General features: G+C 43.4%; 1 protein-coding gene across 3 annotated transcripts in view; it reads left to right on the top strand.

The window, feature by feature from the left end:
* GLT1D1 (glycosyltransferase 1 domain containing 1) overlaps positions 1-23,764 on the top strand; it is a 117,514-nt gene that overhangs the window by 65,499 nt on the left and 28,251 nt on the right. For 2 of the 3 annotated variants that reach the window (XM_005217659.5, XM_024977227.2), the window contains exons 7-10: positions 1,294-1,389; positions 2,405-2,454; positions 18,351-18,394; positions 20,489-20,609. In XM_005217659.5, the coding sequence (XP_005217716.1) occupies positions 1,294-1,389; positions 2,405-2,454; positions 18,351-18,394; positions 20,489-20,609 (311 nt within the window). The remainder of the gene's footprint in view (positions 1-1,293; positions 1,390-2,404; positions 2,455-18,350; positions 18,395-20,488; positions 20,610-23,764) is intronic. The other variant, NM_001192447.1, reaches the window with a different exon arrangement.

The raw sequence follows: 23,764 nt of genomic DNA, 5'->3' as shown, positions 1-23,764 counted from the left end.
GAGTCTCTCTCCACCAAGTATACTTTTAAGGAGGCAGCCCAGCCTATGAGGCAGCAGTGTCCCAATGGGTTGGGGCTTCCCAGGTGGCTCGGTGGGTAAAATATCTGCCTGCAACACAGGAGATGAAGGTTCAATTCTTGGGTCGGGAAGATCCCCTGGAGGAGGGCATGACAACCCATTCCAGGATTCTCGCCTGGAGAATACCATGGACAGGAGGAGCCTATCGGGCTACAGTCTCTAGGGTCACAAATTTGACGCAACTGAAGCAACTTAACATGCGTGCACACATGTCCCAACGGGTGAGGGCATTGGACCCCAGCCTTCAAGACCAAGACTTGGGAATCACTTTCACTTGCTCTGTTATTTTTTTTTAAATATTATTTCTTTATTTGGCTGCACTGAGTCTTAGTTGCAAAATGTGGGATCTAGTTCCCTGACCAGGGATCAAACCCCGACCCCCTGTACTGGGAGCTCAGAGTCTTAGCCACTAGACCACTAGGGAAGTCCCCCCTTGCCGTGTAATTAATGCAAGTCACCAGGTGAGCCCAGCATCTAGGGGTAGGGAAATGGGTTCCACCTTTTGTTGAAAGGGACCACAAAGAATGTGTTTTACTTGTGTGTGTGTGTGTGTGTGTGAGCTCAGTTGTGTTCGAATCTTTGTGGCCCCATGGACTGTAGCCCTAGGAGCCTGGTGGGCTACAGTTCATGGCATTTCCAGGCAAGAATACTGGAGTGGGTAGCCATTCCCTTCTCCAGAGAATCTTCCTGACCCAGGGATCAAACCCATGTCTCTTAAGTCTTCTGCATTGGCAGGCTGGTTCTTTACCACTAGAACCTCCTGGGAAGCCCCAGCCTTACATGATAGCTTTCAAATGGCAAACCAAAACTTTTCTCTATCTGTGGGTGTGTGTATGTACTAATATATGAACTTAAGAGGACATTCCTATATAAACCATTTTTCTGGTTTCATAAAGAAGACATTCTTCTTAACTGGAATTTCACTGAAATATTTTCTATGACTGATGGCTGACGTTTCAGTAATAACTGAGTCAGTTCTCTGTTGGCCCCTCCCCTGCATTGCAGTGGGAAGTACCTTTATGTTTATTAGGCCAGGCTCAGCTTGGGCTGAGCCATCAGAAGAACTGTTAGTTCATGCAGTGAAATGAAAATAAAGGTTTGGTATGGGCACAGCTGGCTGAAAGGTCAGAGCCGAACAGCCTCTGACCTGTCTTGTCATCAGGTCATGGAGCTGCGTTCTCTCCTTTGAATATATCCTGAACTCTTCTGTTGCAGAGATTAACCAAAGTGCTGACAATCTACACGTGTTTCTCCTGATCTGTGGACTCAGACAAGTGAAAGACCCTCTCTATTTGGTGGATGCATTCTCCGGTATGTGTTCTCGGGTGACCTCTCACCTGCGGGATTCCACTGGGGTTCTCATCTTCGAAGGTCTCTCCTTAGGACTTTGAGATTTCTCATTTTTTTGGCCAACCAGCAGAACTGTTTCTAGATTGTTGCTTTGGAAACAACCAGAAAAATAATCGCACCGTGTAGTCATTTCAGTTGTTTTCTACCTTCCTGTAACCTCGGCTTCTGTTTTGCTGTTGTTATTTAGTCGCCCAGTCATGTCTGACTTTTTTGCAATCCCGTGGGTTCCTATAGCCTGCCAGGCTCCTCTGTCCATGGGATTTCCCAGTCAAGAATACTGGAGTGGGTTCCCATTTCTTTTCTCCAAGGGATCTTCTCAGCTTCTGAGAAAATTGTAAAAAATAGCCAATGATGATAAGGCTAAAATAATTTTACCTGGAAATAATTTACACATGCCAATTTGTATGGTACATTTGGAGTTTTGTTGCACTGCTTAAGTTAGTCTATAGACTCCAGTGCATCCTACTGCTGCTGCTGATGCTAAGTCGATTCGGTCGTGTCCGACTCTGTGTGACCCCATAGACGGCAGCCATCCCTGGGATTCTCCAGGCAAGAACACTGGAGTGGGTTGCCATTTCCTCCTCCAATGCATGAAAGTGAAAAGTGAAAGTGAAGTCACTCAGTCGTGTCTGACTCTTCGCGACCCCATGGACTGCAGCCTACCAGGCTCCTCCATCCATGGGGTTTTCCAGGCAAGAGTACTGGAGTGGGGTGCCATTGCCTTCTCCGATATGCATCCTAACTACCTAGTAAATTAGATATCTGAATAATATGCAATGGTCTAGAAAAAAAGTTTTCCTTTAAACCATAAAATGTCCAATACTTACATTTCAAATAATTATAAGTTGCTAATATGAAAGCAAAATGATATGAAAGAATTTATATTGTAGCACAGTTAATACTGAACTGACTTATGTTTTCAGCTGTGACTTAAAACCATTTTAAAAGTCTTTTTTTTTTCTTTTTTCTCCCCAAGAATGGCATCAAGAAGAGCCCAACATTTACATGGTTATTGTTGGTCCTGAAGTAAGTTGATTTGCTGTGAGCCTTGATCTCATCTCTATTTTCCTCCATTCTTTTTAGACATTTTATAAAATTAGTTACTTTTCTCACCCATATTTGATTTCTTTCTTAAGCAAATAAAGCCTGTTTGCCTTCTAAAAAATGAACACCAGACCAAGGTTAGAGATGATGACACTTTATAAGTCTTTACAATTAATTTAATGCTACAAAGGGTAAGTAATAGATTCTCTTGGGACTAGAGGCATATAAAGAAAGTTTGTCTAAGTCGGTATATAAGATAGATGTTACATGTGGTATATAAGATAGATGTTACATGTGGTCCAGATCATCTTTGAAACTCATTGGAAGTGCTCAACAGACATGGAGCTGTTCACCCAAGCACTGGACTAGGTAATTGACATGCAGTTAGAAGCCAAGTAGGGTGGAGAATAAGAATCTATAAGCACGAGCATCCCCCTTCACTGGGGGATGTCCTTGGCTGACCGTGGCCATTGTCCAGGGAACAGAGGTCAGTGGAAGGGCTTGGGGGTGCGGCCTCTCATCTCCCTGGGACTCTGGACACCCCCACTCCCCATTGGCAGATCTGGAGGAAGCAGGTGATCTGTTACAGAGTCGATTCTTTTTTTTTCAATTGTTACCAAGGCTGTGTTTTTTTTGTTGTTGTTTTATTTTATTTTTGGCCATGCTGCTCTTTGTTGAGCTCTTCTTTTCTGCATGGACTTTCTCTAGTTACCGTGAACAGGGGCTACTCTCTAGTTGTGGTGCGAGGGCTTCTCACTGCGGTCTTCCTTTGTTGCAGAGCATGGCCTTAGTTGCCTCATGAAATGTAGGATCTTGGTTCTCGCACCAGGGATCGAACTCACGTCCCCTGTGTTGGCAGGTGCACTCCCAACTGCTGGACCACCAGAGAGGTCCCCCGTTCGCAGAGTCAATTCCAAGCGCACAGGACTCAGAGAGTCTGGGTGGCAACACTGGTCATCTCATGAAAACAAACGTTGACTGGCTCTGTCCAAGCAGTTTAGAAAACAGAACCCTCGTCCCGCCAGTTGGGATGTAACCCTGCAGGAAGGATGTCTCGTCTTCTCTTCATGGGGTGTCTGTATCGGGGCTGCGTCTTGTTCCCATGAATGACATCTCCCACTGCCTTTCCCTTCCACCCGGCAGGCTGACTCTGGGCCTGTTAAATGCCTTCGTGGCATCCTTGTTCTATTCTGTAGTTTCTCATCTTGTCAGTTTCCTGCTTCCCTAGGGACCCATGAGGTATGCAGTGGAAGTGGCAAGCTTTTCTCAGTATTCTAAAGACCTCTGGAAATACTCCATTTACCTGGAGAAAGGCCCGCTAGCCTAAAACATATACCAAGAGCTAGAATTTGTAGGGCTACACTGGTTGTCACACGGAAGATGAATCGCTCCACCATCCATGTTGTTTGTTGGTATAACAGGCACTCACATATACACACCTGCATGCACACACACACATCACACACAGGCTCAGGGCCAGGCTTTAGATGGTTAGCAAGAGAATTCCCAGTGCACTAATGAATGTTAAGTCACATAGTGGCAAAGCTATTACTATTATTATTTTAATTCTCTTATATCCTTCTGTTCGAGCAGCATGATTGAAAAAGTTTTAATTTGATACTGAGATTCTTGCTAACCAAGAGAGAAGACTGCAAGCTTAGAGCCATGGCAGTAGCAGTTATCTTGAAAGAATTTAGTAATGTGGCTTTCATTTTCACTGCTTTTGGTTTTATGGTTTGGTTCCATTTATGATGCATGATACTGGTTTTCCAACTCTGAAAATTTCCTTTAAAAATCATTGATTAAAAAAACGAATTTATTTCACAAATGTATTAAATAAACAATAGTAGAGAGGGGGCACAGATGTGATGAATTGTGAAAGTACGCAAATAGCCAGTTTGGGAAGCAGTTTTTAATGAAGAGTCAGTGTGCCTAGGAGATGCAGGTTTGAACCCTGGGTCAGGAAGATCCTCTGGAGGAGGAAACGGCAGCCCATTCTGGTATTCTTGCCTGAAAAAAATCTCATGGATAGAGGAGCCTGGTGGGCTACAGTCCTTGGGGTTGCAGAGTTGGGCATGGTTGAGCATGTGTGTGCACACACACACACACAGTGTATCTGGAGGCAGAAATACCAAAAGAATAATACTTGGTGGAGAAACATGTTCACAAACAACTCTGGCCTAATGATGACCTGATTTCTCTGTTTGACTTTTTCTGTCATGCTTCCTTTTAAGGAAACCTGGAGAGAGGTGGCAAACTTCAAAGTATAGCACTAAACATGTGCCAGAAACCCTTTTCCAGGAACATAAAGACTGAGGTGGTATTTTAGCTGGTACCGGAGTCAGAGCAGAGGGAGAGGCTAGGGCGCGTGTTGTTTTCCCGCATCTATTAGCACCTTCCTGTTTAACTCACTTGCCTACCAGTGAGGGACGCCATTTGCTTCATAAAGACTTTCTAAGTCATGGTCTCTTAGAAGAGGCACTTCTTTTGTTTTTGCTTTCTTTTGGCCGTGTCAGGTCTTTGTTGGGGCTTTGTTATGGTGTTTGGACTCTCAAGTTGTAGTGCAGGGCTCAGTAGTTGTAGCGAGAGGGCTTAGTTGCTCCGAGGCATGTGGGATCTTAGATCTCCAACCTGTATCAAACCCACGTCCTCTGTATTGGAAGGCAGATTCTTAACCATTGGACCACCAGGGAAGGCCCAGTTGTTTTGTTTTCTAAACAATTAGGAAGGCTTTTTCATCCCCAGGGGAAAGAACCGTATTTTCCCATTTGTTTTTGAAACATACAAGCTTCCCTCTAACTTTAGTTGGCCTACTTTTGAAAGAACAGTGAGTGTAAAAAATGTGTTTCCTTCCTCCTAATTTCACTGCAAAGAAATTAGACTCTCGGGCTCTGGGTTGGGAGGCAGTAGGGGAGGGTGGAGACTGTGGCAAACCGTGGCATCACTGACTGGGAGCATGATTCAGCCGCAGCAGGGTTTACATCCAGAGATGCAGGCTCCCTTGTCAATCTTCCAAGAGAAGTCACAGCCCAGAGGCCTTTTTTTTTTCCTCTTTTGAAAAAAATGAATGTGTGTGTGTGTGAAATTTTTAAGTGCTCGCAACTAGCTAGACAAACATTCGTGTGTGGCCACGCTCTGTCTCTCTCTCTCTCTTTGTTCACCTTGTCGGTCCTACAAAATGCATCTCTGTATTTTCTTTCTTTTTTAAAAAGTTGTATTTATTTATTTACTTTGATCACACGAGTCTTCATTGCTTCACATGGGCTTTCTCTAGTTGCAGCAAGCAGAGGCTACTCTCCTGTTGCAGAGCGTGGGCCCCAGGCCTGAGGGCTCAGCAGTTGCGGCTTGAGGGCTCAGTAGTTGTGACTTGGGGCCTCAGTTGCCTTGTGGCATATAGAATCCTTCTGAACCAGGGATGGAGTCTGTGTCCCCTGCATTGCCCAGTGGATGCTTAACCACTGGACCACCAGGGAAGTCCCTGTATTTCCTTTTTTTGTAACTTCCAGAGGGAGGCAGTGACTTTGACTCATGACTGTTTCCTGATGAGAATCAGGAAACAGATGGTGACTTGAGCTGGCCGAGACAAAGCAGGTTTACAGGGACCCTGGGAAAGTCGTGTCTTGGGAAGCTTTAGTGCTTCCACAATTTCTAGTGGAATTTCTCCTTTCCCCCTTTCTCCTCCCCTTTTCCAAGCTGGTCTAATGCATCTCTGACATACCTGAGGACATATTTCTTCCTGAGCCAATGCAGGTCCAGAATAAGTCTCCTAGAATGCCCCACCCCCGAGGCCCTTGGAGGTCCCTTCTGAAGCTGCATCTTCAGCCACTGACTTAGTTTGTGTGAGTGGAGCCAGGAAAGCAAAGCAGCAAGGGAATAAAAGAGAAAGAGGAGCCTGGAAAGGGAGCTCTTGAGTGAAGGGTCGTGAAGGATTATGATCTGAGAGTTACTGGTCCTTAAGTTCATTGCCATGAATTAGTAATAATTCTCAGGCACTTCTTCCACAAGGCGCTCCACTATCTGTAATTAAAAACCCTCTAGGAAACAGAGAAAGGCATCTTGGGTTGCAAATTTGCCACTTGGGAAAACCAGCTGTAAGCACCTGGCACTGTGCCAGGGCCACACTCAGTCTGGAGATTTCCTGGGATCTGCTCACTTCTCCTCCACCAACCAGAGAAACTGGATCTTCCAGATCTAACTCTGCCTCCGAGATGTGGCTGCCTTCTCAGGCTTGCACAGACCTGAATGCAGAAGCAAGCGTTTGGGACCTGACTCCTGTGTCTTTGTCTTGGTCCATCTGGGTGGCTATAACCACGTACCGCAGACGAGGTGCCTAAGAAACAACAAATTTATTTGTGACGTTCTGGAGGCTTCGAGTCCAAGGCGAAAGTGCCAGCTGTGTCATTTTCTTCTGGGGTACTCTTCCTTTATCTTTTTTTTTCCTTCGATTTTTGGCTCTACTGGATCTTCATTACTGCATACAGACTTTCTCTAGTTTCAGCGGGCAGAGGCTACTCTCTAGTTGTGGTGCCCAGGTTTCTCACTGTGGTGGCTTTGCTTGTTGCAGAGCGGTCTCAAGGGAGGGCTCAGTAGTTGTGGTGCACAGGCTTAGCTGTTGAGGCATGTGGAATCTTCCCAGACCAGGGATCGAACCCATGTCCCCTGCACTGGCAGGCGAATTCTTTACCACTGGACCACGTGGGAAGCCCAGAATCAGCAAGCAACTCTTGCTTGCTGAGTCCTCGGAGCTGTCTGGGATCTTTTATCAGAATGCCAATCCCATTCATGAGGGTTCCTGCATCACTTCCCAAAGACCTATGCTCCCAAATATCATCACCTCGGGGATTAAGATTTCAATGTGTGAATTTTAAGGGGGATACAAACATTCAGCCCCTAGCAATATCCCTGCCTTCTAATAGGTCTTTATCAAATCTAAAGAGAATCAGTAGCCACCATCACAAACACCTTGCTGCTGCTGCTAAGTCACTTCAGTCGTGTCCAACTCTGTGCGGCCCCATGGACTGCAGCCTACCAGGCTTCTCCGTCCATGGGATTCTCCAGGCAAGAACACTGGTGTGGGTTGCCATTTCCTTAGTAGACAGAATAATTTGAGTTTCTGAAATACTAAGGCAGCACTGAATATGATTAGTCACAAATTCAAACCACTTGTTTCCTTCTTGGCTCCCTCTTCCCTACAAAAGTTTTCTTTTCTTTTTTTTGGTTACACTGCCCAATTTGTGAGATCTTAGTTCCTCAACCAGGGATTGAACCTGAACCCCTAGCAATGATAATGCAGACCACCAATGAGTTCCTCAGAAGATTTAAAACCAATATTTTGATATGTAGACACACATTTCATATCCTCCAATAATTCAGATAAGCTAGTGTCTCTTAAGTGTTATGTTTCTTCGCTTTTTCTCCATAACCAGTGGTATGCTGGTCAGTATTGAACAACTGGTTCTGTTGGGATGGGCAAGGTGGTAAACCCTATTTTTTTTAAATTTTTTTAATGTGGACCATTTTTAAAGTCTTTATTAAATCTGTTGCAATATTACTTCTGTTTTATGTTCTTTGGGTTTTTTTTTAAGCTCCCTGACCAGGATTGAACCTGCGCCCTGTGTATTGGAAGGCGAAGTCTTAACCATTGGACCAACAGGGAAATCCCAAGCTGTAGTTTATAAATAAAGCCTTATTTGCCTATTTCTGTAAAAATGTTCTCCCATGGCCAGTTTCAAATTACCAGACAGCAAGTAAAGCCAACTCCAGCACATTTTACATGGTGACCCATCACACACACACATACACCCCAGAAACAAGCTTAATTAAATAATCCTCTTGATTCGTGTATGTCACACAGTCTGTTTTTCTTTAAAAACCTGTTCTATGCCTCTGCTTTGATATTTCATGTCATTAAAACAGTGCCTATTTTTATTCCAAGATTGATTTCATGATGTGCTTCATGATTTGAAGTTTGGAAAACACTGACTTGGGCCACACTGGATGGTTGTGTGTATGTGTGTGTGTGTGATGGGTCACACACAAGCCAGTGAGTTGGCTGCTTCCTTAATGAGATTCCCTCCCCGGATCGTGGCCTGGCTTCGATATGCTTCTCGTGACCACTCAACTTAAACAAGCTCTTCCCTATTATCCTTGCAAGATTTCTAGGCATCTATCAGTTTTCAGTGTCAAGAATTCAATTTAACACCACTTTAGAATACAGAAGTAGGAGGAGACTAAAAGGGTTTTACACTTGACATTGAATCTTTGCTACAATGTTATGGGTTAATACACTGATCTTTTGGAAATGAATTTGAGAAGTGGGTCAGAGGTCAAATCTTGGGACACATTACAATTCATCTTTTAACCATTATCTCTTAGAGCGGATTAAACACCCCAAGTACTACAATTATTTTTGACATCTGATGTGAATACACTCTTCTTCCATTCATTTTTTTTTTCCTTTGTTAACTGCTAAGCTCAATGACTGAATAAACGCTTTAAGTCTAAATTGAACCCTTTAGGAGGACCATAGCCTTTCTGGGTCATGTGCAGGTCCTCTTAGAACAAAATTGCATTGACTCAGTTAGTGAATATGTCTTGAGAAAGAGCTCAGTCTGTTTTTAGGGAGTGCTCACAGTGCATTCAGCAGTGATTCGTGCTTCCTTTGTCCGTGTCTCTGCATGGAGCCTGGTCAGATAGGAGACGCCAGTGAAGAAGCTACACAGCTCAGCCTGTGCCCCTGGGCTGCAGCCTCAGACCAACTTCAGCACAAGGACATGTATTAGGAGATGATAAGAACTTCTAAGAGAATTGTTGGGGAGGCTGAAGATCAGGTTTGACTACATCCGTTTCTTAGTCTCTGGGTCATTCCCTTCAAGGTCCATGGTCTGCCATGGGTTACCTCTGCCATTTTGTAAGGAGAGGACCAGGCACCTAATTCCATTTCCATCAGACCACACCCAGTGGGCAGAAGTGAGAAGATGCACAGGGGAAGCAGAAGAGGTGAAATGGATGCCAAATATTCAAAGCAGAAAACTGATGATAGTGGCGTATGCAAATCACCGATTTGTTTGTATGAACGATCAGACAAGAACTGAATACTTTTGTAGGTCACTTAATGGATATCAACGTGGCCCTTATGTTTAGTCCCAGAGAATAGAATACACTTGGCCCCTGCCTGAGTGGACGTGAGGTCTGGTTAGGAAGAGAGATGACAGGTAACTCTAGACTGGAGGTGTATCTGCCAGGACAAGGGAGCCCATGGGCTGGGCTGCATACAGCATTCACGTTTGTTCCTACCATGTTCCATGGTCCAGCTCAGAAGGCAGTTATCACCCTCCCTTTGGAATATTATTGCTCTCCTTTTTAATCAATGCTTATCTCTCAACCAACCATTTATAAAATACTAGAGAGAGAGAATGTTCGGGAAAAGGCAATGGCACCCCACTCCAGTACTCTTGCCTGGAAGATCCCATGGATGGAGGAGCCTGGTAGGCTGCAGTCCATGGGGTCGCTAAGAGTTGGACACGACTGAGCGACTTCACTTTCACTTTTCACTTTCATGTATTGGAGGAGGAAATGGCAACCCACTCCGGTGTTCTTGCCTGGAGAATCCCAGGGACAGCGGGGCCTGGTGGGCTGCCGTCTATGGGATCGCACAGAGTTGGACATGACTGAAGTGACTTAGCAGCAGCAGAAGCAGCAGCAGAGAGAAGGTTGGGCTTCCCAGGCGGCACTAGTGGTAAAGAACCCACCTGCCAATGTAGAAGACGTAAGAGACGCAGTTTCGATCCCTGGGTTGGGAAGATCTCCTGGAGGAGGGCATGGTAACCCAGTCCAGTATTCTTGCCTGGAGAATTCCATGAACAGAGAAGCCTGGCAGGCTACAGCCCACAGGGTCGCAAAGAGTCGGACACAACTGAAACGATTTAGCACACACGCAGAGAGAGTGTTCTTAGATTGCTTTAAAAAAAGTGGTGATGCTGTGTATGTTACACAGCTAAAAAATAAAGTGATCATTCTTAACAAGAACATTTCAAAAAGCGAGATCCCAGTCCCCTGTTAAATCTACTTAATCCTTCATTACTGCTTACTGCTGGCAAGTTTGTTAACATCTTTAGAACAAGATCGAATCATCCCTGTCAGGCAAAGGGTAGTTCTGCATGGCTGGGTAATAGAGTGATTGCATGCTAGCTGGGTACCCTTCACTGCTCTGGGCCTCAGTTTCTCCATCTGTAAAGTGGACATGACTCAGAAAACACTACTCAGAAAACTCATAGTTTCCTATGAGGCCAAAATAAGCGAATACTTGGCATAGCACCTGGTTCATAGGCAGCATCATAGGGGCGTTTAATTAAAGAATGAAAGAACTTTCTGTGCTGATGTTTCCTTTGTGTGTTGACAGGCTAAGATTCTGTTTTAGCTGCAGGATGGTTTGAGTTAGACGCTGGTTTTCTATTAAAGCTTCTTTGATCTCTCGATCCAACCATTTTGGCAAAGCATGTGGTTTCTGCTTGCAGGGGTGTATGGAGTGGGTGCATTTTATGGTTCTCTTTGATAATCAGTGTGGTAGGAACATTCAGCTCGTGCGTGACAGCTTAATGACTTCCCACGATAATTTCTTATATCTAAGATGATTTTCCTTCAGCCTGGGAGTTGAGACAATGTATTTTGCTAGAAAGTAAATAAGCTTAGAAGGAGGAAATAGAATTTTCTTTGCTGCTTACCATGCTCTCGCTTTTTAAAATTTCATAACATGCGCTTTCATTAAATAAAAATATCTACCCTTCTTTTTTTTTTTTTTTTTCTTTCTCTTGTGTTTTGTTCCCCTTGGATTCACTAAGAGATTTGAAAATGAACTGATGTGGAAGGCAAGCCCAGAAAAGTTTAATGCAGTTTGTACTTTCAACTTGAAAGTTGCTGTTACACCTTCGGCTAAATTTTAGTTTAAGGGTTATGTTAGTTGCTCAGTCACGTCCAACTCATTGTGACCCCATGGACCACAGTCTGCCAGGCTCCTCTGTCCCTGGAATTCCCTAGGCAAGAATACTGGAATGGGTAGCCATTCGTTTCTCCAGTTAGGTATTTCAGCTATCTTTTACATTTTTTTTTTCCTTGATGAAATCTTTTCCCCTAATCATGAGAGAAGAAACATGTTTAAAAATTAAAACAAGAGGAATTTCTGTTTTTTTCGAATAAGAAAAAAATTTTTGGCCACACCATGGAGCATGTGGAATCCTAGTTTCCTGACCAGGGATTGAACTGGTTCTCCTTGCTTTTGAAGCACAGAGTGTTAACCACTGGACCACCAGGGAAGTTCTGAGGAATCTGTAACTAAAAATTATCATAAGTAAAGCATGTATGTCAGAATTCATGGTGGTAGTTGTTTAGTTGCTAAGTCATGTCTGATTCTTACGACCCCATGGACTGTAGCCTGCCAGGCTCCTCTATCCATGAGATTCCTCAGGCAAGAATACTGAAGTGGATTGCCATTTCCCCCTCCAAGGAACTGAACCTGGGTCTCCTGCATTGTAGTGGAATTCTTTCCGCTGAGCCACCAGGGAAGCCTCATCAAAATTCTTAAGTGTTAGTCGCTCAATCGTGCCTGGCTCTTTGCGACCCCATGGACTGCAGCCCACCAGGCTCCTCTGTCCATGAGAGTTTCCAGGCAAGGATACTGGAGTGTGTTGCCATTTCCTTCTCCAGGGGATCTTCCCAACCCAGGGATCGAACCCAGGTCTCCTGCACTGCAGGCAGATTCTTTACTGACTGAGCTGATCAAAATTCATATGTAATGCCAAAAGAAGGCTTTCATGAAATTGTTTACCTTTTCATGATGAGATATTAGGGTTATAATATAATCGAATGGCTTAGGATAATTCAAGTGAAAAGAATCAAAAGTAGGAAACAGAAAGGTAGAACCAGTTGGAAATCATTCATTTAGCAAATATTATCCAGCACAGAACTAGCATGACCTTGGGAGGAAAATGAAGATGTATAAAGAGAAGAGTTGGACAAATACCCAACAAGTACCAAAAAAAGTAGGTCCATGTTTTGTAGGAGGTGGTAGAAAAGTTTGAGAGGAGACTTTACTTCCTGTTTGGATGATCAGACAAAGTTTCTCAGAGAGGGAACTTTTGCCTGTGCAGTGGGGGATGAATGGATTTTAAGGATTGAGGTTGGCCTTCCTGGTGGAGAAAAAGACATGTAATTAGGAGAGAGGTGAGAAGCAGAGAGTAAATGTTACTGAGTCCGAATTCATACTGCCTGCTGCACGACAGGCCAATAAATCAAGAAATGAGTTGTTAAGGTAAGAAATAGCAACTTTATTTTGGAAGGCCAGCAGACTGAAAAGATGGTAGACTAGTGTCCCAAAGACCCATCTTCCATACAGATCTGCTTCTACAGAGCGCAGCTCTGCGTGCTTGGCAAGAGACAAGTGAGGCATCTGGTTGTCTTTTTAGAAGACACCAGTCTGTGGAGAAGGCAATGGCACCCCACTCCGGTACTCTTGCCTGGAAAATCCCATGGTGGAGGAGCCTGGTAGGCTGCAGTCCATGGGGTCACTAAGGTTTGGACACGACTGAGCGATTTCACTTTTCACTTTCATGCATTGAAGAAGGAAATGGCAACCCACTCCAGTATTCTCGCCTGGAGTCCCAGGGACAGGGGAGCCTGGTGGGCTGCCGCCTATGGGGTCACACAGAGTCGAACACGACTGAAGTGACTTAGCATCAGCAGCAGCAGTCTGTGGGCAATTCATGCCAAATGTGCCACGGTTATGCCAAAGGACATTCACCCAGCATGTTGCATACACCGAGAGTATCCCTAAGACCCTACTAGGACAGAAAACATTTCACTTCTTAAAAAAAAAAAAATTATCTTCCTGTTTGATATTTCTAAATGTTACATTTTTCCCCCATGGGGTCAAAAGCTACCTGTGTAATTTTGAGTGGAAAAATAGGGGGCAGAAATCAGGGGTCACAATTTTTCCATTTCCATTTGTTTGAGAATAGTATTAAAAGCAGAGACATTAACACAGGTCAGAATGTTTCAGCAAGCAAGTTTCAGAAGTTGAATTTTATAACAATAAACCTGTTAAAATATTGCCAGCATTTGGATTTTCTTAAACAAATGTCTTTAACAATTTTTTTTATTGATATGGGTGTACCTATGGCTCGTAAAAAGCCTCTTGATGAAAGTGAAAGAGGAGAGTGAAAAAGTTGGCTTAAAGCTCAGCATTCAGAAAACTAAGATCATGGCATCTGGTCTCATCACTTCATTGTAAATAGATGGGGAAACAGTGTCAGACTTTATTTTTCTGGGCTCCAAAATCACTGCAGATGGTGATTGCAGCCATGAATTTAAAAGATGCTTACCCCTTGGAAGGAAAGTTATGACCAACCTAGATAGCATATGAAAAGCAGAGACATTACTTTGCCAACAAAGGTCCATCTAGTCAAGGCTATGGTTTTTCCAGTGGTCATGTACGGATGTGAGAGTTGGACTGTGAAGAAAGCTGGGTGCCGAAGAATTGATGCTTTTGAACTGTGGTGTTGGAGAAGACTCTTGAGAGTCCCTTGGACTGCAAGGAGATCTAACCAGTCCATTCTAAAGGAGATCAGTCCTGGGTGTTCTTTGGAAGGAATGATGCTAAAGCTGAAACTCCAGTACTTTGGCCACCTCATGGGAAGAGTTGACTCATTGGAAAAGACTCTGATGCTGGGAGGGATTGGGGGCAGGAGGAGAAGGGGACGACAGAGGATGAGATGGCTGGATGGCATCACCGACTCGATGGACATGAGTTTGAGTGAACTCCGGGAATTGGTGATGGACAGGGAGGCCTGGCGTGCTGCAATTCATGGGGTCGCAGAGTCAGACACGACTGAGTGACTGAACTGAACTGAACTGATGGCTGATTCTTGCTGATATATGACAGAAAACCTCAAAATTCTGTAAAGCAATTATCCTCCAATTAAAAAAACAGAGTGGCAAAAATTTTTTTATTGAAATATAGTTGATTTACAAAGTTGTATTTCACGTATACAGAACAGTGATTCAGTTATATATATATTCTTTTTTAGGTTCTTTTCCATAATAGATTAAGTGATTCAGGTATACACACACACAGACACACACACGCACACATTTCCCTGGTGGCTCAGTCACTGCACTGCCTATAGTACAGGAGACCTGGGTTTAATCCCTGGATCAGTAAGATGCCATGGAGAATGGAATGGCAACCTACTCCACTATTCTTGCCTGGAGAATTTCATGGTCAGAGGAGCCTGGTAGGCTACAATCCATGGGGTTGCAAAGAGCTGGACACAATTGAGCAACTAACACACTCACACAAACACACATTAAATATATATTCTTTTACAGGTTCTTTTCCATTATAGGTTAAGTATTGTTCCCTGTGCTATACAGTAAGACCTGTTTATCAGTTTTATATACAGTAGTGTTTGTGTGTTGGGCTTCCCTGATAGCTCAGTTGGTAAAGAATCTGCCTGCAATGCAGGAGACCCCAGTTTGATCCCTGGGTTGGGAAGATCTGCTGGAGAAGGGAAAGGCTACCCATTTCAGTATTCTGGCCTAGAGAATTCCATGGACTGTATAGTCCATGAGGTCGCAAAGAGTCAGACATGACTGCTGTTAATATATCCCTCTCTCCATGCCTTTCCCCTTTGGTAACCATAAGTTTGTTTTTTGTCAGTGAGTCTATTTCTGTTTTGTGAGTAATTTCATGTACATCATTTAAAAAATTCCAAATATAAATAGTATTATATGATATTTAAAACAAGTACGTTTCTTGTTGATGGCAACTAAGTGGTCTTTGCAGTATTTTAATCATATGGTAGGTTCCATCTGTTCAGTACACTTTTGAGTTGCTTTACATACATGTGTCTAGTGGTGTGTATCTTCTGTACTGTTCCTGCAAGTTTGCTATTAAAGTATATTAAGCTTTTAAAAAATCTAGGAATAATTTCCATTTTGTTATACACCCAGATTTGCTGTGTCTACCATCAAAGTGATGTCATGACCTCAGGGGAATGAGTGAGCTTTGCGTTACTGGTTCTTTGGGATACATCTTCAGCATATGAATATTTTAAAGGATCTGGGCCCCTCCACACACACACACACACACACACAGTATTTCCTTGCCAGACGAAACCAAAATGAAGTTTTTGGAAAACACAAAATTATTTTAGTATGACAAACTCTAGGGATATCATCATATTCATTAAGTCGACTTGGTTTGTAATTCCTGATACCTACTGGTGAGGTGTGAATGAGAATAGAAATTGAATCTGCCTTCACTTCTAAACTCATCTGCAGTAACAGGAAGAGCTGGCAGACACTGTATTTGTAAAATGTGTTTACACCCTCATCTACCTCTATCTTTGAAGACATGTTTAGAATTTTGTCTTACACTTGCTTAAGTTTAAGAATATTTTCTCAGTTATTTTAAAATTGTATTCATTGTTAATAAAACCTGGGGAGGGATGCAGGGTAAAACCTGTCTACTGATTGTTTCATTTAATAGTTTGCAGTTGGATGAAACAGACGCGATAAACATGCACTGCAGCTTCATCCTGATAGGATTGTAGGGACCCTATGACAGGTGGAAAGTTATCCGTAAAGATCCTCTTGGTACTTCAGGAAGTAAATTTACCCGAGAAGAGGTCATTGTGCATAAAGAGTACGTTAGTTTGGCTTCTGATGGTCAGGAATAAGGTGTGTTTTCTGTGGATTCTGTGATGGCCTTCAGGTGTGCAGGGTCTTGCTGAGAAGTATGGCAGTGTCACTGGGAAAGTACACGTTTGAGATGGAGTGTCTAGATATTTTTGTATTAGTGCTGCAATCTGCAGCTCTCACTCTTATGCATTCTAGCAAGGCTTTGATATTTAACTTTTCTTCTACTACTCATATAGCAGTTACTGTGTTTCAGAAAAAGTTGTAAGCACTGAATGTATTTTAACTATTTGATCCTCCCAACAATCCCACGGTGCTGTTATCATTCTCTTCTTATGGATGAGGAGGCTGAAGCCCAGAGAGATCCATTAATGTGCACATGGCCATGTGGCTAGAGATTGGTTTGGGAAGGATTTGACCCAGGTGGTCTGTTTCCAGAGCCTCACTCAGTCTGGACATCTACATATGAGTTTTCTTAAAAGCATGTGGAGTCAAAAAATGTTGGTATAAGAGACCAGTTTAAGAAACATTGCTATTAATGTTTGCATTAATTTAGCAAACATATTGACTACCAGGGATACAATGGGATGAAACAGGGTGCCTGGGAGCTCCACTAGTAATCCAGTGGTTGAGAATCTGACTTGCAATGCAAGAGACACTGGTTCAGTCCCTGGTCTGGGAACATCTCACATGTCACAGAGCAACTAAGCCCATGAGCCACAACTACTGAAGCTTGTATGCCTGGAGCCTGTACTCCTCAACAAGAGAAGCCACCTCAGTGAGAAGCCCATGCCCCACAACTAGAGAGTAGCCCCCAATCTCCACAACTAGAGAAAGCCCACATACAGCAAAGGAGACCCACCATAGCCAATAAATAAATCTTTAAAAAAAAAAGCATGGCACCTGTCTCATAGGACGTATTTCCTCTAAATATGAAATAGGAGTGAAGTGCAGACTCAAGAATATCACATTGTAACTAATTAAAAGGTTGGACTTGGCTTTTTAAAAATGGAAATATAATTTGTGTGTCATACAATGCACCATTTAAAGTATTTAATACAAAGTTTTGCAGTCATCACCTCTATCTAATTTTGGGGTATTTTCATCATCTCCCCAAAATCCCATACCCATTAGCATTCACTCCCCACCTCCCAGTGCCTAGCAACTAACCTACTCTCTTTCTTTATAGATTTGTCTTTCTGGACATTTCATATAAAAAGAGTCACAATTTAGGGCCTTTTGCAAATGAGCGTTATATTTTCAAGGTTCCCCCATACTGTAGCATAAATCAGTACTTCATTCCTTTTTGTTGGATGAATAATATTTCATTGTATGGACCCCATTTTGTTTTCCCATGTATTGCCCCATGGACGTGACTTTGCTTTAAAATTGTGTGTCTGGAAAGGCTCCATGTTAAAAATAAAATTTTAATTCAGTCAGATCTTTTATTTTAGATCTACCAAGCATTCCAACTCCTTCTGCCTCAAAGGTTTTATGACAAAATCCACCACTGTAATCAACCAGGCAAAACTTTCATTGAAGTATTATGTTTTTGTCAGATTTTCCCTTGACTGTAAATGACTTCTGTTTTAGGAGTTGGGTGGATAATTCTTGGCCTCCCATACCTGGAGCTTCACCAGGCTCTTATCTTATAGACCAAACAGGAAACAGGACTACAGTTGGCCCTGTGTATCATCAGGTTCTGTATACTCAGAAACAACCAACCATAGACTGAAAATATTCAGGAAAAGAGATTCCAGAAAGTTCCAAAAAGCAAAACTTCAATTTGCTGTGCATTGGCACCTATTTAGATTGCATTTATATTAGTACTGTAAGTAATCCATAAATGATTTAAAGTATACAGGAGGATGTGTTTCAGTTAGATGTAAATACTATACCATTTTATATAAAGGACTTGAGCATCCACAGAATTTGATATCTGAGGGGGTCCTGGAACAGTGGATACTGAAGGACGACTGTATGTGTTTGTGTCTTTAAATTTTCTCTCAAGTCCTTCTTTTCCTTATTACTTTGCCATAGCTGGACTCCGGGGTATTCTTTTGTATTTGATTTACTTTTTCCTTTTCTGAGTTGTTACATATGGCTCTGTTGCCATGATCTGCAATCCTCTTGAGACTTAGATTCATTTCTGGCTTTTCCTAAAATTTATCTTTGTCAATTTTCAGGTTGATCCAGTCTTTACAAGGGAAGTAAAAGCCAAAGTAAAGAGGTAAGTATGGGACTTCCCTGGTGGTCCAGTGGTTAAAACTCCAAGCTTCCAATGCAGAGGATTCGGGCTTGATCCCTGATCAGGGAATGGTAAAGAACCTGCCAGCCAATGCAGGTTCAATTCCTGGGTTGGGCAGATGCCCTGGAGGAGGGCATGGCAACCCACTCCAGTATCCTTGCCTGGAGAATCCCATAGACAGAGGAGCCTGGTGGGCTACAGTCCATGGGGTCACAAAGAGTTGGACATGACTGAAGCAACAGGGAACTGAGGTCCCACATGCTGAGTGACATGATGAAATACATTTTAAAAAAAGAGAGAGAGATAAGCATAGGGAGTGAATAGGTGTTTTGCAGGAGCGGAAGCCTAATGACTGATAAACAATCCCAGTTCCCAGCATTCACCGTGTCCGAGGCTCTGTTCCCAACACTTCATTAATAATTCCTCCTTTAATCTCCTGATGATCCTGTGAGAATCTGGGCACTATTCCTTTCCCCACTGACAAGCCAGGAAGCTGACATGCTGGGAGCATCAGCAGTTCCCTAGGGAGCAGTCGCGTGGATGCACGTGTGAAGACATACTACCTCGCTAGGTCAGGAAATGCTCAGGAAACCCACTTTGAAGTTATAATTGTCCCTTACCTCGTGGGTCAAAACCGAAAAAAAAAAAAAAAAGACTAAAAATCTGCTGGTGAGGGTGAAAATTGCAGCCATTCCTCTGGAAAGCAATTTGCCAGAGTCTTTGCTATCAATTGTGTTTGCCCGTAACAGAGACCAGGGCTTCCCTGGTGGCTCAGTGTTAAAGAATCCTCCTGCCAGTGCAGGAGATGCAGGTTTGATCCCTGGGCTAGGAAGATCCCCTGGAGGAGGAAATGGCAACCCACTCCAGCATTCTTGCCTGGAAAATCCCATGGACAGAGGAGCCTGGTTGGCTCCTACAGTCCACGAGGTCCCAAAACAGTCAGATATGACTTAGCGACTAAACAGCAGCAACAGAGACCCAACAATGCTGGCTTACACACCCAGGGGTTTTAACTGCTCACATCAAAAAAATCTGAGGTCATTGGTCCAGGACCAGGTAAGACTTCAGAGACATTGTCTGCTGTCTCTCTTTCTTGTGTTCCCTACCTGTGACTTCTATTTCTAGGATGACTGTAGCTGTAGAACTCACACATCACTTTCTGTATTCTAAGTGGGGAGATGGGGCAGGACAAGAGCCAGAAGGATCCTCTCCCGTGCGGGTCAGCCCCCTTTTATGTGTATATCCTCACTCTCCCAGGATCCCAGCTCCTCCTCCTGGCTACTCCACCACCCAGGAGGACTGGGAAACACTGATTTCACCCCCATGTGCAATCATGGATACAGAATGCATGTATGTAAAAGTATCACCAGTTACGTGAAATGATAACCTCAAAACTGTGAGACTGGAGAGGGTTGGGGGAATGGGGATGAATGTCCGTACCATCAGGTGAGAAAAATAGAACAGGGCAAAACCTCTGTGACAAAGGTTGTGTTACCCTCTTGGTTTTACTATTTCTATTTCTCTCTGTTTATGATACATCTATGATTATCTCTTTGAGTATCTTTTCTAATATTTATCTTTATTTATTTATTTGACTGAACTGGGTCTTAGTTGCGGCATGTGGACTCTAGTTCCCTGACCAGGGATCGAACCCAGGCTCCCTGCATTGGGAGCACGGAATCTTAGCCACTGGACCACCAGGGGACTCACCCTCTCTGAGTATCTTTTAAAAAGCATTGGGAAAAAGGCTGCATTCTTAGGAAAGGTCTGTTTTCTAAATCATTCAGAGAAAAATGGCAAGAGCCACATCTCTGACGTCCAGTATCTGAGAATCATGTGTCTTGTTGGTCAGAAGGATTCAGGATGGAAGCTGATGTGTTCACAGCCTTCGTCCCTCCCTTATCAGGGCTGGAAATAGAACAGATTCTCACTCCAGTATGGTTTTCTGTACTGAACTCTTTATCAATCATGCTTCCCTGGTGATCTAAGATATTTCTCCAAAATTGTCATCTCTCCGCCCAGCCTCTCTCTGTAAGATTCCCAGCCATAGATGCTCTCTGCTCCCTGTTGTTTCAGGACCCCTGGGGTACGACTGATCAGGGAGATGGCTCAGGAAGACCTCCATGCAGTCATGAAGAATTGCTTCGCGCTGGTGAATAGCTCTGTCTCTGAAGGCATGTCAGCCGCAATTCTGGAGGTAATGATCTAACGAGCCCTGAAAGTGGAAATATGAAATTGTCGATCACCCCTTTTCTTAGTTATGGAGGTGATGCATTTGTCAATAAAGCTGTGTGCTTCTTAAAGCTAACAAGCACAGCGGCGTCTCTTCGGGAGTTCTAAAGTAGTTTTGAAGTTCTAGCTGGGATTTAAAAATACTATTTTCTTTCTCCTTGCCATTTTTCCTTGCCAGTGACAAAATGAAATAAAACTAGGATAGCGTTACCTCTCTGACTCACCAAGTAGCTTCAGTGGGAAGGTGATGGAGACTATGAAGGGCTGGGACAGGATGTGGATAAAGGTGTGTTTTGTAGGAAGCCTTCTTTTGTCTTGATTTCTTCTCCCTCTTTTCAGTGTGTGCAATGATCCCAGAATTTAGGGGATAAGAAAGGGATGGGCTTATGCACAAGACAGGGGGTGGGTGTGGAAACACACAGAGGAGTGGTTACAGATGCACAGGAGGGCGGGACTGAGGGTGGACCGAACCTCTCCACCTAGTGCTCAGCTCTGAAAAATCGCTTCCTGGACTTTCCTGGTTGCCCAGTGGTTAAGACTACACCCTCCACTGCAGGGGGCGAGGGTTCGACCCCTGGTTGGGGAACTAAGATTACACATGCCACCGTGCTGCGCAGCCAAAAGGAAAAGAAAAATTGCGTACTCTGCTTGGGCTGAATATACACATCCCAGCACAACCTTGCAGTCCATTGCTGGAGTTTTCTGCATTGAAATAAGCCCCTGCTCTTGAAAACCTGGCAGGCTCTAGTTTGACTGTATCAACTCTTGGGTAGAGGACTTAATCCAACCTTGAAGCCCTTTGCAGTCTCTTCTTACTGAGCATTTTCCATAATTGGGTGTTTACCCAGGATATCTTTTTTTTTTGGTATCTAAAAAAATGTTTTTTGGCTGTGCAGCATGGCGTGTGAGATCTTAGTTCTCTGACCAGGAATTGAAACTGTGTTCCCTGCATTGATAAAATGGAGTCTTAACCACTGGACTGCCAGGAAAGTCCCAACCTGGATATCTTTTAAAACTTTTTCTGTTTTTTTTTTTTTTGGCCATGCCCTGGAACTTCAGGGATCTTAGTTCCCTGACCAGGGATTAAACCCCTGGCTTACAGTAGTAAAAGTGTGGAGTGCCAACTGCCGGACCATCAGGGAATTCCCTTACCTGGATATCTTAGTGGCTTTGTACTAGTTACTTGAGGTCATCACCAGTGTGCACTTAATACAGAAGGGTTTTTGCTTTCTCTTATTTTGCTGTTGGTTCATGGTATGCTGGGTTCCTTTAAGGGTGGTATTAGTAAAGAAGAGATGCCATCTGTCCTGTCATAACCAGCTTTTGGTGCTGAGTTGTCTTCATATCCCTAAATCACAAGCCATCAAATGTATGGAATTTCCTATAGTTCTTTACACATGACTTGCAGACAATGGATGCCGCAGAAGTCCTATGGATTAGCACTTGATAAAACCCCCTGTTCAGTTCAGTTCAGTTCAGTTCAGTCGCTCAGTCGTGTCCAACTCTTTGTGACCCCTTGCAATACAGCAAGCCAGGCCTCCCTGTCCATCACCAACTCCCAGAGTTTATTCAAACTCATGCCCATGAGTCGGTGATGCCATCCAACCACCTCATCCTCTGTCACCCCCTTCTCCTCCTGCCTTCAATCATTCCCAGCATCAGGGTCTTTTCCCTGGTATGAGTGAGTCAGTTCGTCCCATCGGGTGGCCAAAGTATTGGAGTTTCAGCTTCAGCATTAGGCCTTCCAATGAATATTTAGGACTGATTTCCTTTAGGATGGACTGGTTTGATCTCCTTGCAGTCCAAGGGACTCTCAAGAGTCTGTCTCCTCCAACACCACGGTTCAAAAGTTATCAATTCTTCAGCACTCAGCTTTCTTTATAGTCCAACTCTCACATCCATACATGACTACTGGTAAAACCATAGTTTTGACCAGATGGACCTTTGTTGGCGAAGTGATGTCTCTGCTTTTTAATATGCTGTCTAGGTTGGTTAAAAATTTCTTCTTCTAAGGAGTAAGCGTCTTTTAATTTCATGGCTGCAGTCACCATCTGCAGTGATTTTGGAGCCCCAAAAATAAAGTCTCTCACTGTTTCCTTATCTGTTTGCCATGAAGTGATGGGACCAGATGCCATGATCTTAGTTTTCTGAATGTTGAGTTTGAACCCAACTTTTTCACTCTCCTCTTTCACTTTCATCAAGAGGCTCTTTAGTTCTTCACTTTCTGCCATAAGGGTGGTGTCATCTGCATATCTGAGGTTACTGATATTTCTCCTGGCAATCTTGATTCCAGCTTGTGCTTCATCCAGTCCAGCATTTCAAATGATGTACTCTGCATATAAGTTAAATAAACAGGGTGACAATATACAGCTTTGACTTACTCCTTTCCCGATTTGGAACCAGTCTGTTGTTCTATGTCCAGTTCTAACTGTTGCTTCTTGACCTGCATACAGATTTCTCAGGAGGTAGGTAGGGTGGTCTGGTATTCCCATCTTTTGAAGAATTTTCCAGTTTGTTGTGATCCACACAGTCAACGGCTTTGGCATAGTCAATGAAGCAGAAGTAGATATTTTTCTGGCACTCTCTTGCTTTTTCAATGATCCAACGGATGTTGGCAATTTGATCTCTGTTTCCTCTGCCTTTTGTAAATCCAGTTTGAACATCTGGAAATTCACAATTCATGTACTGTTGAAGCCTGATTTGGAGAATTTTGACATCACTTTGCTAGCATGTGAGATGAGTGCAATTGTGCAGTAGTTTGAACATTCTTGCCTTTCTTTGGGATTGGAATAAAAACTGATGTTTTCCAGTCCTGTGGCCACTGCTGAGTTTTCCAAATTTGCTGGCATATTGAGTGCAACACTTTCCTAGTATCATCTTTTAGGATTTGAAATAGCTCAACTGGACTTCCACCACCTCCACTAGCTTTGTTCGTAGTAGTGCTTCCTAAGGCCCACTTGACTTCACATTCCAGGATGTCTGGATCTAGGTGAGTGATCACACCATCGTGGTTATCTGAGTCATGAAGATCTTTTTTGTACAGTTCTTCTGTGTATTCTTGCCACCTCTTCTTAATATCTTCTGCTTCTATTAGATCCATACCATTTCTGTCCTTTATCG

This window comes from Bos taurus, chromosome 17 (genome assembly GCF_002263795.3).
Source record: "Bos taurus isolate L1 Dominette 01449 registration number 42190680 breed Hereford chromosome 17, ARS-UCD2.0, whole genome shotgun sequence".
NCBI lineage: Eukaryota > Metazoa > Chordata > Mammalia > Artiodactyla > Bovidae > Bos > Bos taurus.
The sequence above is the reverse complement of the archived record's forward strand: the minus strand, read 5'-3'. Positions and strand labels throughout refer to the sequence as shown.